This window comes from Colias philodice, chromosome 16 (assembly GCF_061535455.1).
Source record: "Colias philodice isolate Cphi_HAF_F1 chromosome 16, ilColPhil1 Martin Lab GWU primary, whole genome shotgun sequence".
Taxonomy (NCBI): domain Eukaryota; kingdom Metazoa; phylum Arthropoda; class Insecta; order Lepidoptera; family Pieridae; genus Colias; species Colias philodice.
The window spans coordinates 7,770,197-7,785,341 of record NC_143101.1 but is presented as its reverse complement, the minus strand read 5'-3'; the positions used below and the strand labels follow the sequence as shown (position 1 = coordinate 7,785,341).

The following is a 15,145-nucleotide window of genomic DNA, read 5'->3' as shown; positions in this document are numbered from 1 at the left end:
CTGTTTATTTTATATCGTTCAGCAATAAAATCGATTATCGTATCGAATCGCGAGCGAGGGGACGACAGCCGCTCGGGGACGTTTTAAGACGATACACAAAAAAAAATCCACTGCTTGGCGGGCGGAGTCTAATAGCTCGCTATCGCGAACGCCGGTGTGCGCGAAGTCATTCTTGCAAACTCGCCGCGCTGCCGCTGGCCGACTCGGGACAAACATGTATGGAGTCGTCATACAGTTATAATATTGTTATACATTTATTCAATTGTTGATTTATTGGTTTTATTTCCTTGCTTATAAACAAATAATCTTCTTTCCAACAACTACTTAGACATTATTAATAATTATTATTATTTCGTAATGTTTACTTTATTACAAAATAATACAGGTTATAAATAATCTTTAAAATAACAAAAAATATTGTTACTCTGAAAAAATGAAATGGTACTCAATAACGCGGACTACTGAATTGATTTGGATAGAATTTGATGCTGACGTAGATATTACATCATGCCCAGAAATGAAAGGTACTATTTCTGAAAGAAGTTATAAACCCTAATTCTTCTCAGTCAAAGTCAAGAGTGGAAGATATCACTAATACAGTAAAACTGATGCGAAACTTTGGATGTTAATTTGTATATTTTTTTGTTAGTTGTTACTTAATCACGTCAAGACTACATTACCAATTTTGATAAAATATAGCTAATTGCCTGGATTTACACATAGGATACTTTTTATCCGAACTGAACACTTCTGTGGGATAAAACAGGATTCACGATATAACCTAATTCCACGCGGGCAAAGCCGCGGTCGGAATGATATTTTTTTAAATAAAAAAATTGTTTAAAAAAAAACACAAAATATATTGACGCATGTATTTATTTTTTGCACTCTATTATAATTGTAATTATTCATTACAAATAATCAAAATAAAATAGCCAGAACAAAGTTAGGCCCTGGTAGGGTAGGTACTAGGTAGGCAGGTACAGCAATGTGAGACGAACACTGGCTTATTTATACCAATAATAATGTATTATAAACATTAAATTAAGTTTACTTTCTAACAACAAAAATACATAATATTAGCTAATGTGAAAGCGAATCAACCAATCATCCCACAAAAATGAAATGTGCACACAAATATTCATCCAAATCGGTTCATGTCATTAGGAGGAGTGACTGCAGCGCCATCTTCCGGGCCCAATTGTGTTTCCAGATCACCCAGGAACTCAATTTAATATACTTACACAAAATTTTTCGAAATGAAAACTCACATTACTATGTAAATATGAATATAAACCTGTTTTATTACTAAGCAATTTCCCGCACATGTGTAGTAAGTATAAATGAAATAAACATCAACATCAAATTCTTTATACAACATACTTATCTACCACCTTCTAAGAAATGTAATTCTTGAAATTATTTCGTATTTTTTTTAAATATAATACTACTCCAATGAGCTCCTGTTCCATATTATGTCCGCCATACTTCCACTAAGTTCACCATGATTTTTTATTTCTTTGCACTTTGTTGCTTTTTGCTAAAAATGGAATCATGCGATAAAACCAGTAGAACGATGATAACATACATTTTTGACTGAATAAAGGTACTTACGAAGGAGTGGGTTCACATTGTGAACAATCAGTGGGTTTATTTTCCTTCTGGATTCCGGATTTCTGAAAAGATTATCTATGCTATAAATGAAAATATCTTACACATTCGTTATGTACTTAAAACAGGGGTACATATCAAACATCGTCTATAATACAATTATCATCAAATTTAAAATAAAACCAACTTACTTCATTAATTTGTTCCAATTGTAAGCATTCTTTTTCCTCCAACCTTTATGTTTCTTCTTCTTATTTTCTTTATTGTCCCCATTTGTCTCATTTTGTCTTATCGTGTTGTCACCCTTTTTTACGATTGCGCGAGCGACACAAGTTCCCCGTGTGACGGCCGTAGCGGGAATGACTCGTGCAGCGATCGGGGTAGGAAGGTACAGGGCGGCTCTCGCTATATTGGCTGGTCGCGCGCTAATTTCAAGTATTTCTTGTTTATTTCAAAACCATCGCATATTTCAAAATTCTAAATCGGTAGACGTATAGGTTGTATATTTTATAGTTAATATCCAAAAAGTCGTAACTTTACGTTTGTTGTTTTGAAGATGCCAGAGATTATAAAAAAATAACAATGAGAACTTTGTATTTTTTTTTCTATCGAGAAAATATCATGGAATCATGTTTCTAAAACGGTAGACGTATTGTGTTACTATTGAACTTTCTTGTCAAGAATTTTCATCACGACAACTTTAATAATATAAAAATTACGAAGGTTTAAAAAGGGCCGTAAATGTTAGAAAAATTAATTCATCACCTTAATGAGCGAATGCCGTGTCGCTCCTCGCCGAGCGCGCCGACCGCCGGAACATTTGTCTCCCTACGAATAATGGAAAAAGCGCTGAAAAGATATTTATCACATCAGCTGCAGCTCCTTGTTGACTCACTTTATTCGCTACATTTCATCGCTTCACAATCAAATATATCAAGCTCATCGCGCACAATTCTCTCTCTTTATACTGTTTTTCTAGCGTCATTCGTAAGGTATAAAAAGTTGACCCGTTGAACGTGCAATAATGTTTGATAGAATATTTTGTCGTTAAATGATGTTAGAGTGTTGCGTGATTGTGATGAGCACGTATTTGGTTCGCTGCCAACAATGTTTAGACATGTTCGCAAGTAGTATCAAGAAAATCTTTTTATTTGCCTCTAGGTGATTCATAAAGTCTCCATCCAAGTTTAACGAACGGCACACTTTATGAAAGTTGATAAAATAGGAATTCTTAACCGCGCAATTCAAAGCAACTTCATTTGGTCATGCAAGAACACTAAATCAGATATGATAGTGACGTTGGATTTCCGCCAAATGTGACTTTGTTTTCCAACTTAGCGAGCATACAGAAGCGCTTCGAAGAAATAAATATAGAAAGAAAGAAGTTCTTATCTGCTTTGGTTTACAAAGCGGGACGATTCCTTGCTCTTACATCCGATAAATTAATTAGAAGTGGTCAGTGCGGCGGCAAGAACACGTGTAGTTAGCGTCGAGAATTCGAGATTAGCTGAGCGATATTGAGTGACCTCAGTGGGTCGTGACTCTTGGGGCAATTCGGTCCGACTAGAGCGCACATATCTACGTATATAATCTAACTATCGAACGCTATTAAACACCTACGACGCCACGCACGTACAAAGCTACTTCGTGCGGACACAAATTGCTTTTGTTCGCATCGGACGTGCTGTGATAGAACCCGCTGCAATTATTTCCTTCTTATTGCGGTTGACGTGTGATGGATTCACAATAAGCGCCTCGGCTTCTATAATTACTGAGCTCATCGTTGGTATTAAACTATCAATATAGTATTTATTGACAATCAAACGTTCATTTATTTAATAATACAGACATTCCGAAAGTATTGCCTAAATATAATTATTATTATGAATACATATTATTTTTACTTATGAATTACAAAACATCTACGACATATTGTGACGACAACAAATAGGGGTAAAAAAATTAAGAAAGACGCACGCAACGCAACGATTTTGGTATGTTTTTTTTAATCATCATCACCTTGCGCCGCCATCGTATTTCTTAGCGGAGTACCAGGCGAACATATAAGTGAGGAGTTCGATTTGGCTTAATAATGTCGTTTCAAGTATCGAAGTCGATACGCGTGGGTGCATTTCATATTATCAGAATCATCTGGGAGATGAGTATGTATCGAGTCGATTCTCTCAGAATAATCAATTTTATCTTTGATGAAAAATTGAAATGTTTCTGATTCATTGTAGTCTTATATGTTAAATCAGTGTAGTAATACTTGATTATTTTGGAAGTTTGATAAATTATAAAAAAGTAGGTAATCATTTATTACAGAAACTTTATCTTGATTATCAGAAACCTTAAATGAACTGCAGAGGCCGGTGTTAGGTTTAACTACGATGATTATTTTTAAACTATCAGCCTTGAGCTTCTTACCATTAAGAAAATAATAAAACAATACATACGTAAGGTAATTAATTAATTATTTTTTAAGTACCAATATTGGAATGATTTACACAATGTAACAGGGCCATCGTTGAATTGGCCGCAGGGGGAATGGGGTAACATGAACACACGGCAGGTGACATTTTATAATTACATGTAATTATTTTCTACTCGGCGGACAGTTGTTTTCATAAAACCTTTTAACTCAATAATAGCCTTCATCGTGACATATTGAATAATTGAATATGTTTTCATTCAATTTATATTTGTATGGGCTGGATATTTATGATTATAACGCTTTTATTGTTTTGAGTGGTCTTAAAATACATCTAATTAAAAATAACGTCAATGGGTTATACTTAGATTATATTATTCAATAATGTAAGCTATGTTAATAGGTAGATATAATTTAACCTCTTGATATTAAAATTTTAAAATGCATGAAATTAGTTACATTCAATCAATGCATTTTTCTTTAAAAAAATTTTTCAGAAGTAAGATTATAAAACGATAATGTTGAATTTTCAAAATGAACAAAAACACGTACTCATAATTTCAATTGTGATGGGTGATGTAATAAAACAGAGGGTCCACTAGAAAGCTATTCTCTGTATCGTCAAAATGTATAGGGCGTTAATAATTTTTACGGTTCGTTTGTTACACACTTCAATGGTTTTACCATTCAACAATATAACATTGAGGTTAGATATTAAATTACTTTAACGTGGCTGAAATCTATTACTTATATGTTTTATTTCAAATTCCATCTGATATTATAGATCACTACATAGTATAAAACAAAGTCGCTTTCTCTGTCCCTATGTCCCTTTGTATGCTTAAATCTTTGAAACTACGCAACGGATTTTGATGCGTTTTTTTTTAGGCGCTGACTCCACGAGCGAGAGAATCGCGACGAGTCCGCCCTTATATCGTCGGATAATCTCCACGAACGAGCGATAATTCCGCCGCGTATCGTCGCGACTCGTAACGGTATCGCCACGTTTCCTTGAAGAGAACTACTATGGCAACGCTGAAATGACGCTGCGTTTGACAGCGCGCCCGCTGCTAGTCGCGGCGAGCTAGCGACGATGTAATGACGTTTCGCACGCTCATTGCCACTCGTCGCATCGCGGCGATAATATCGCCGTGTGGAGACGGTTCCATAGAGAGTGTATAGAAATACGTGGCACGACGATAATATCGCCGCGATTCTCTCGCTCGTGGAGTCAGCGCCTTAATTAGATAGAGTCATTCAAGAGGAAGGTTTTAGTATACAATTTATTAGGTTTTAGACAAAGCGGGCGAAGCCGCGGGCGGTAAGCTAGTATAATATAATATAGATTTAGTTAGATAACCGTGAAAGTTTTTTTCTATTTCGAGTTATGAGGTTTGAATACGTATTATATTAAATATACGATACTATAATTATTTATGCAAAAATAAGTGTTAAGTATCAAGTATGCGATTATTAATCTAACAGTGTTACGATTAATTATTTACTATTCTAAATTCTAATGCGAGTTGCAAACATTATTATTAGTACACACGCTTTGACGCAGTAGGTTCTAATTAATTTGTCATTAGTTTCAAACAATTTCTACGTAAGTATACTTCAAAAGTACTCTTTCATAATGATAGCTTGGGGCAGAATTCAGTAGTTCACCCCTTTATTTCTAGCCCCTCGCCGAACATTGCATCTTGCCGCATATAAACATGCTTCAAGCTAATGACAGTGGATAATTGTTATAAACTGACAGTCCATTCGTTACCTCACAAAAACGTTTGTTCATACCGTGCAAACGATACATAAATGGCAATAAAAGCATTAACAACCGTACAAGGCGACGTACTAATGAATACCGAACTTTAAATTAAAATGAGACGTAATGTGACAGTAATCAGACTTTTTACTTTTGTTTATTGTGTCGATTAACCCACGCGTTTAATATACCGCTTTTATCGGTTTATCTTATCGCGTTTTATATTATGTGTCTTTAACAAATAATTAGATTGTAAAATACTCAAGTTGTGTGTGTAGTTGTGTACTGAGGTTTGATGACGGGGAGTTTCTAAATTCATTTAATGTAATGGAAAAGGCAATAAACCATTTTGAAAGGCTAATTTACATTAGGTTCTCCTCACAAATATTTATACACAAGTATATTTTATTTCATCAGTTCTGTTGACATTTTAAATGTTTTTAATCTAGTCTTTTATTTGATTTAATTACATTAATATATGTATGTACATATTACAATCATGGTGACGCAAAAAATGACGGTTATTAATAGACTATTTCAGGCCTATTTTATATTTATATACAGTGATTAAATTCTACTTTTTGAGGCTGTGTTTATTTATACTTTAAATAAGTATGATACATTATCATAGTAGCCCTAGCCGTAGGACCAGGGTGACAGCGATAACGCGGAATTGACACCGCACCATCAATCACTTTAGAGTGGGTCGAGTGAGTGTCGAGTTGCAGTTGTGGTTATCGCGTACAAATTGCTGTCACTTCGGTGATTAACAGCGTGCCATATGTCGAAGAGTAACATACTTAAACGAAGGCAGTTTGAACAGTATTGAAATTCATTCAACTGTTTTGAATACCAATACGTTTTAACAATTATTGCATTATAAAATAATTTTTGGGTAAATGATTTGATTCGTATATAAGGGAAATTTGAATTGATATTCTGTATATAACAATTACATAGTACGTAAGCATGTAACCTAAGTTATAGTGACCGTTTGAGCTTTACATTAATTATAGAATAGTAATCTAATTACATACATATGCATTATGCATTCAATTACTGATTCTTTTTTTGTAGGTAATTGTTTTAAAATAGATTGAAACGTGCGCATTCCGTTTTAAAACAATGGTAAGTTAATGATGTTTTACATCAGCGAAATTTGATCCACAACCGAGAATGCTAAGAAAGCATTATGTATAACAATGCAACTGTAAAATTATAAACAGACGTTCGAACTGGTGCGACCGAACCACCGTACTCGTGCGGTGCGATCGACTCGCCACACGACCGCACCGCACCTAGGGTTGCCAGTATTTGATTTAAGGGTTAACAGCATCAAAAATACGAGTTTTAGTTATTTTTTACGGGAGATAATTAAAACAGCAATGTTAAATAGAGAAAATTTATTTTTGGCATTTATATTTGCTGTTGGAAGAAACAGCTTTTAATAGCTCTTCATTTTCTAAAGCGAATGTATAAAAATCTTTGCACGATAATTTAAAATTACATTTAATTAATTTGCAGCTTCGCCTTTACAGTTTCAATATTCAATCGGTTTCGGCTATCCGTCCAGGCATTGCCGCACAAAGAAAATATTCTTTGTTTAAAAATTATGATTAAATTTACGATTTTTAAAAAAACATTTAAAATATTGGAATTTTCGCGGCCGACTGAGCTAAATAAATTTGTATAAAAAAATAGATACACTAGTGACTAGATAATTTATTACGTTGCTAATATATGAAGTGATTAAAGGCGCAAATTATCCCTTTTTGAAATTTTCGATATTGTCGATAGAGGCGAAAGTATTGTAATTTTTACTGATTTTCGTTTTTATTTTTTTATATTATATGCAGGCGTTAGTAGAAGCTCTGCTTAGTACCAAAAGAAACCTTGAACTGAGTTCTACATGTGACAAAATTACCACATTCTAGCCACGAAGTTATTAAGAGATATAGATTTTCAAAGAATGTCAGGGTTGTCCCTAGTAAACAAAATAATATATATATTCTATCTATTACCAAGTTTTTGTTTATGTTTTAGTCGTTAGTTATAGTCGATATTTCAATATATTATTATATGTAGGTACATAATCTTTATATGTAATAAATTAACTGAACAAAAAAAATATCTTAGATTTATAAGACAATTCAATAATATCAAATTAATACAAATTAATCTCCTTTTTTTGTGAATATTTCGAGCATTGATCATAGTAATCTCATTAAAAGTCAAACCGAATTCCTTGAAAATCTATTTCTCGTAATAAATTCGTGGTTAGAATGTTGTATTTTTTTCACATGTAGACCTCAGTTCAAGGCTTCTTTTGGTACAATTACAAGTACAAGTTACAACCATTGAAAAGAAGAAAACGAAGAGAAAAGTATGGGCAAAATTATATTTAAAAGACAGGGATTCATTCTGACATATGCAGTCATATCATAAATCTTTGTAGAGTTCTAAAATTTATATTATTAATCTTCTTCTTCTTTTTAGCAAATGGCAACTCCCGATCCCAGTGAGGACGGATTCTGCCAATGTCAAGTTTTGAACGGATGGTCAGTTTAAGTTAATGCTCATGTTAAGCATAAATATTATTAATCTTTTTTCAGTATTAGCCACGTCATCCGACGCCATCGCCATTGATAACGATCGACCGACGTCCGTTTTGTTTAGCGGTAGAACTATGACTAAAGCTGTAATAAGTATATAGTCTATGACTAATGCGCTGTCCGGTGCGATCGCCCGTCCACACGCGCGAATTTGGTACGGTCCGCACCAAGTTCGGATGAAAAAACCATCGAACCAACCGTACCGTCAATAATAATAATTATGTCCGGCGGACCACTGTACACATGATCGAATATGGTCCGGAGCGCACCAAGGTCACGGTGCGGTCCGTACCAAATTCGAACGTCTGTTTATAACTTAACTGTCATCATTATGAGTAGATACAATAAAAAACATTCTCCCACAGATTATGCAATGCTCATTGTGGAAATAAAACCTCTTTACAGTTTGAGCCACTGGCTGATTTTAACTTTTACCGCCAACTTTTTTTTAACTGCATGTTGTTATATCTTATCTTCCTTAAAAGGGGTTATCGTATCCATAAAATTTTATTGGTGAAGGAGGCCTTTAAAATCTAGTTTCATACATAAATAGAAACAAATTTGTTTGGCTATGTAGGTACTTTCTAATATGTGATTTCCATTTTTATCACAACATTTGGCATGTATAGATTTAATTTAAATGCTTTAATAACAATTTAAATTTTATGTTAGTACTAATTGACAATGCTAAATATTACAGTTAAATGTACAATTACATTATAAGTTATAACGTACAGTCGCCATCAAAACCCTAATATGACAGCTTGCATCGATACGCTAAAGTGGGGCCGAACACCGTAGTGATTATAGTTTCCGGTATCAGTTACGTTCCTTTGTATGCATTGTTGGCTTTTGGAGGAAGCTCATCCGGTGACTGAGGTTTCTGAGAAATACAATTGTTTTCGTGTATCACATGTAGGCACCTGTGCGAGTCAGCATTTTATTGTACGTTTGATATAAAGATAATTTTAAATGAAAAGATAGATTTTATATTTTTGTCGCTTAAAAGACAAACATATAAAATATATCTTTTCATTTAAAATTATTATAAGGTTCTATTTAATAATTGTATTTAAGTCTAGATAACTGCTAGTAATATGCTTTAAATTTTTAACAATAATAAATTCATATAATATTAATTGAATCATTGTGCTTTTAATTAAAAAAGTTTTAAACAAATATAATTATTTATACGGATTGTAAAATACAAAACACTTAATTAAAAATGCAAAGCAGTAGGAACCTACTCGACCCCTCTCATACTCATTAAATACAACCGCATAAATCTTTGAAGCTGCGAAATCAAAGTATTTAAATAATACTTAAGTTTTTCGTATTCAAAAAGTATTCGTATTACTCAACAAAGAGCCGACCGCATTGATCTCAACAAAAGAATATGAGAAATATCTGCCTTCACGGCGAAGATAGCACGTCTTCGAACTTATCAGAAAATTCTTCCTTTTAAAAACATTTGAACCCGCATTACAATTTTGTATGAACTATATTGAGGAATATGAAACACGATGAGCAATTTTTAAAACGATTGTGTCACCAATTTATCTTATCTTAAATATTTGCTGTATTTGTGTAGCACGATAGGATTCATTCATTTTTGGTTTAGATAAGTGAGTGGCTAAATTCTAGAATGTAGGTTTTTATACTTTATGTGTTTAAAAACAATATACATAAATCCTTAACATGTATTTATTGTTATTGTTTTGTTTTATAATAAATGTCGTAATTTACCCATGCCAATGATTAAACGTTGAATACAGACACGTTTGATTTATCATAATATCACACATGATATTTAATAGCATCCTCAATGACGCTAATTACGGCATACAGAATGAGGTTGACATTAATAATGCTCTTGTGAGTCTTGGGTAACATACATATCTAATATTATATTCGAAGAAACACAATTATGCGACGTTTACCAGCTCGGTCTGGTTAATTCTCTTAAAATTTCGAAAATTAATTAAAAGTAATCTCGTGTCATAATTTATTCATTCCCCACAAGAGATGTTTCGTAAATAAAATGCCCTGTAATTATCCTTTTGTTTAAAGAAGGCCTTACACAAATAAACTTTACGAGTCGAACGTCGGAGCATAACTTTTTTATTGTCTCACGTGTTCTCTTGTGTGCATGCAGACGCGTACTTCGAAAAAAAGAACAGTTTTATTGCCGCCTACCGCACGTTATTGCCGAACATGTGCCCATGTGGCTAATGGCTGGTTCACACTTTGATTAGTGTGAGTGCAGGTGATTAGTGCGAGTGCAGGTGTGTAGTGCGAGTAGTGTCCAATTGACTGCGAGTGCAGGTGATTAGTGCGAGTGCAGGTGTGTAGTGCGAGTAGTGTCCAATTGACTGCGAGTGCAGGTGATTAGTGCGAGTGCAGGCACGCTGCGAGTGAGGGGGAAGGGAGGGCGCGCGGGACGTGGCTACTCGCAGTCCACTCGCAAAAAAATAGAACACGCTTCTATTCACTTTACTACACAGCCTACTAAACACTCGCACTAAACAGTCGCTGTCCACACGTAGTACTACTCATCACCTGCACTCGCACTAATCAAAGTGTGAACCAGCCATTAGGTCAAATATGGTCACTGAATTTAATTTATAATTATTATATAAATATTGTTCGATTTGCATAGCGATGCAATGAATAAATCTGCTTCAATCAGAATGGTATAACAGCGGTAACATTTTGTTATCCCTTCATGCATAAATGTTTGTGTAATAATTTTGGAAGCCATGTTCTCCGCGTCCCCATTCCCCTCGTGCCCGCGCCTCCTCGCTACGTTGCACACACCGCGAAGCGCGGAATGGTTCTTCTCTCTCTGTCTTTAGCTTTATGAAAATAACGTGTGCTTCAACGAGCTTCTCTATCACGTAATTATGTTAACATACCACTCGGGTGGTATATTAGCAGATAAGAGAAAAACTAATGTTCAAATTACATAAACTCACCTGCTTAGTAAATAGGGTATTAAACTGCGTTAAACAATCGTGTGGGTTCATACATACTCCGCTAGTTAGAAGTTTTTAGCGCAGTTTTACAGTTTAGTGTGGGATTAAGTGAAGCGTGAAATGGTTGTTGCCGCTCGGGAATTGGGCATCTATTCGAATACCGCAACTCGCTTCGCCTGAAACCGCCATTTGTATCGCTCGTCGCGTAAACGCGTTTGCTTGCGCTCGCCGCTCAGTATTCGTGCAGCGTGCGTAGATACCGCGCGCTCGCTGTGGCCGTCTTACAAGCGTCATTCGTACTAGTGACTAGTGTTGTGACTTGTGTCCCGGTGTCCTGTTTGACGGTTGTTTTATCTTTGTAGGTGTGCCCATTTGGATTCCCGTGCAAGATCTGGCATGGAGTGTTAAGTGATGGTGCTTTGAGATCGTGCTGCTAACCAAGTGATAGTGTTACTAAAGTGCTTCTAAGTGCTGAATGGATTGTGTCGTTTTGGGATTGTCATCGCCAGTCACCGATAGACCTAATTGGGAACGGTAAGAACTTGTAAGCTCTGTTTAATTTATGATAGCCGTGTACTTTTATTTAATAACTTGTATGAATACATATAATACCTATATACAGTTAGTTACTTATTTATCTTTGGCTTATGATTCTTATATTATTTGCATGGTTTCATCCTTTTATTTGCGTTCTTCATACAAGTATGTTAAACTATTATTTACTTACATATTAATGTGTACTATGTATGCTACATGAAATACTATTTTCTTATCTTATTAGTTGGTTAACTACACCTGCCTTGTTAAATTTAATCTGATAATGCGTTTATTACTTAATATACTTAGTGTTGATAAAACTTTATATACCTAAGTAATTAAAAAAATTGCATTAAGAATAGATAATGAAGAATAAGAATACATACAAAGTACGGTATATTACATGTATTGCAATTAATTAATTACTTAAATGATTCATTACAACCGTATCAAAGTCTGGGCAAAGTTTCTATTACTTGTATACGTAGTAGGTATATTATTATTAGTCTGTGCTATTACTTTCAGTCTATTGGAAACTAAACGACAATAAGTTGCGAGCGTCGCAAATTTCTTAGAAGGGAAGTCTCCCCTTCATATTGTATAATAGGTTCAAGGTACATCCATAAAAAGAAACCTTCCTATATGTTACCTAACAACTTACAGAATTACATCCATCGTGCATACTAAGCACTATACAGCTGTTAAATATCAATAAATCAATAACAACTCTATTATCTGCTTAATGTTTGAATCCATTTGAGCAATCTGTTCGAACAATGGCGTGGGTTAACATTCGTACAATGCTTCGTAGGTTCGTACATCTATTTAGCGTTAGATACCAAATAACGGTATCGATTTGCTTTGACTACAAAATGACGATGTTACACAGTATATTTCATTTCTATTTCATCTTTATTTTATACAGTATACGTACTATAGTTAACAATTTATTCATAAAAACAGGCTATTATAATATCTACCTGCTTAAAGAAGTTTGAAATGAGTCATCGAATCAAAAATAACACGTTGTAAACCTTAAAGCATTGAGATTTGAGAACAAGATTAATAGGTATACTAATAATGTGTATAAAATGTTGATCTCTTGTACGTTATAGCAAAAACGATTTGAAACAGCCATTTGAACAAGTACGAAACTCAATCTGTTTGCGTTCCTTATACTGTACGGTTACCATTTTCCTTCGAGAATCTCGCTTGAACACAACAGAAGTGAGCGAGACGACATTACGAAAGTTCACACGTTAGAAGGGGATGAAAGAGGGAAATAAGTCGGGGCTCAGTTGGTTTACCGCTTTTTATTTTATACAGCTTTCATATTTAAAGACTGGGCTTTGTTTTAAAAGAAAATATCTTGCAGGTTTAAAAAGTTGTAAAAATTCATTTTGTAGCTCTCGAATAGAATGAGTTGGAGGTTTGCGTGGGAAATTCTCGTATAGAAAGATATTAAAGATAAACAATTATAAAAGTTTATCATAATTTGAAAGAGATATTATGTATGAGATAAGTATTGTTATGTTTCGTTACATAGGGATTTCCGTTTGTTCTTTGTTTATACTTTATTTATTAGAATGGATTGCTGTTTTTATTTTCATTTTATTCAAAGGGAAAGCTTTATTTATTATTACTTACGAATCAGTATTTCAAGCACAGAGTATTGTAAAACTAACAATTTGGACATGAAGTCGTAAAAGAGAAGTTTTTTGTTTATTTTGAGACATCAAGAGGGTCGAAATCCATTACGGGTTAGTGAAAGGACAGCTTTTTATTTGTTGAAGATAAAATGATGAGACGGACCGATCTCTTGGCGATTCTTTGTTTTATCTCATATTTGTTTGACATTTGTTTTGAAACATTGATTGTTTACATTTTGCTTCTCTTTTTTTTTACTAAGTATATAATATAGATGTGGCTATTTCTTGGGTTGATGAACTTTATTCCAATTATGAACCTACTCAAATATAATATATGAATTAAATAGTCGTAATTTTATTCGCATGAATGAATACTAAGTAGGTTTCTACTTACATAGGTTATATTTAGAATGAATACCAGTTTAATCCGATGAATATAAATATTATAATTATACTTGCTTTCCGCCCGCGGCTTCGCCCGCGTTTTAAGAGAAAACCCTGCAGTTCCCTTTCCCGTGGGATTTCCGGGATAAAACCTATCCTATCTCTCAAGTTGGATCACAGACATGTATCAAGATAGACTAAGCGAGTGTATGTTCTTCCCGTGTCCAAACTAAGATTATGAAACTTACTTGACGCTGGCTTACACTCAGTCCGCGCTTGCAGTTCGCCAAGGAAAGACGTGAAGCTGAATAAAGTAAAATGCCGAATTACGCCGTTATAAACTGTAGAAACTCCACAGCTGTGAGTGGCCGAGTTAGCAGAGATGTTTCCTTCCACCGGTAAGTAATTTTCTAATCAGAATATGCACTATTTATTTTAAAATCAAATAAAGAATATCTGTGGAAAACGATCGTGACAAACACGGATACCAAATCATACGAAATGATTCGGAATACATTGCGGCTTTTACTTGGCACGGTAAAGATCGAGTCGTATGATAACAAGCAATGAATAGCGTCTTCTCATTTTTCTGTTCTCATTTTTCTGTCCAATTTTGTGGTTAGTGATGTTCATTTGATGCAACAGTTCTCGATTCTAATCGATTTTATAATCGAACAGAAAAATGATAATTTGAAGGAGCAATTTTTCAGAAAAAAAGGCATAGATTTTTTTTGTCATTTAATACGACTTGACCTAGAACTTTTAAGTATTTTAATACAAAGGTACTAAAAATAAATATTATGACATGGACGCCATTAGTTAAAGTGTCATCTTGGGAGTTTTTTAAGAAAACTCCTTATTGCTTAGACTATGTTTGTTTTTTCAGTTTTCCAAGTAACCCGAACATAAAAGAAAATAAAAATAAAATAATTTGGAAAATCCAAAAGTGCACGCCTCATAATTTTTTTTAATAAATATTTATTAATTATTATTTTTGTTTATTTAATAACAATTAAACCACATCGAATCAGACCCTGAAAAATGAAAGGGTTCTATTCCTGAGCATACTCAAGCGTAAGAGAAAGAAAAAGACTCGATTAGTAAAGTATTTCGGTCGCTATCGTGTTAACAAGAAAAAGGATCCGCACATACAGACACACGGACGTCCAAGACAGAACTTT

General features: G+C 34.2%; 2 protein-coding genes across 5 annotated transcripts in view; one reads left to right on the top strand and one right to left on the bottom strand.

The window, feature by feature from the left end:
- Positions 1 to 15,145, top strand: part of LOC149481807 (uncharacterized) — a 117,692-nt gene that overhangs the window by 16,185 nt on the left and 86,362 nt on the right. For 2 of the 4 annotated variants that reach the window (XM_089704798.1, XM_089704801.1), the window contains exon 1: positions 11,619 to 11,928. The exons of 1 other annotated variant lie outside the window; for it this stretch is intronic. The gene's annotated coding sequence lies outside the window, so the exon portion shown is untranslated. Of the gene's footprint in view, positions 1 to 11,618; positions 11,929 to 15,145 lie in introns of those variants that run through there. One more of the 4 variants, XM_089704799.1, reaches the window with a different exon arrangement.
- On the bottom strand, positions 873 to 3,643 carry LOC149481810 (uncharacterized). Its single transcript, XM_089705310.1, has 4 exons — positions 3,631 to 3,643; positions 1,803 to 2,052; positions 1,615 to 1,676; positions 873 to 1,540 (listed from the first exon to the last, which is right to left on the bottom strand). The coding sequence occupies exons 1-4, from the start codon at positions 3,641 to 3,643 to the stop codon at positions 1,500 to 1,502; spliced, it is 366 nt and encodes a 121-aa protein (XP_089561436.1). The 3' UTR covers positions 873 to 1,499.

Excerpts from the sequence above, each read along its gene's own strand:
- LOC149481810 (XM_089705310.1), bottom strand. Across the intron at positions 1,677-1,802 it reads AATTGGAACAAATTAATGAA|AAATCCGGAATCCAGAAGGA; the intron begins GTAAGTTGGTTT and ends TAATCTTTTCAG. Across the intron at positions 1,541-1,614 it reads CAATGTGAACCCACTCCTTC|CAAAAAGCAACAAAGTGCAA; the intron begins GTAAGTACCTTT and ends TTCCATTTTTAG.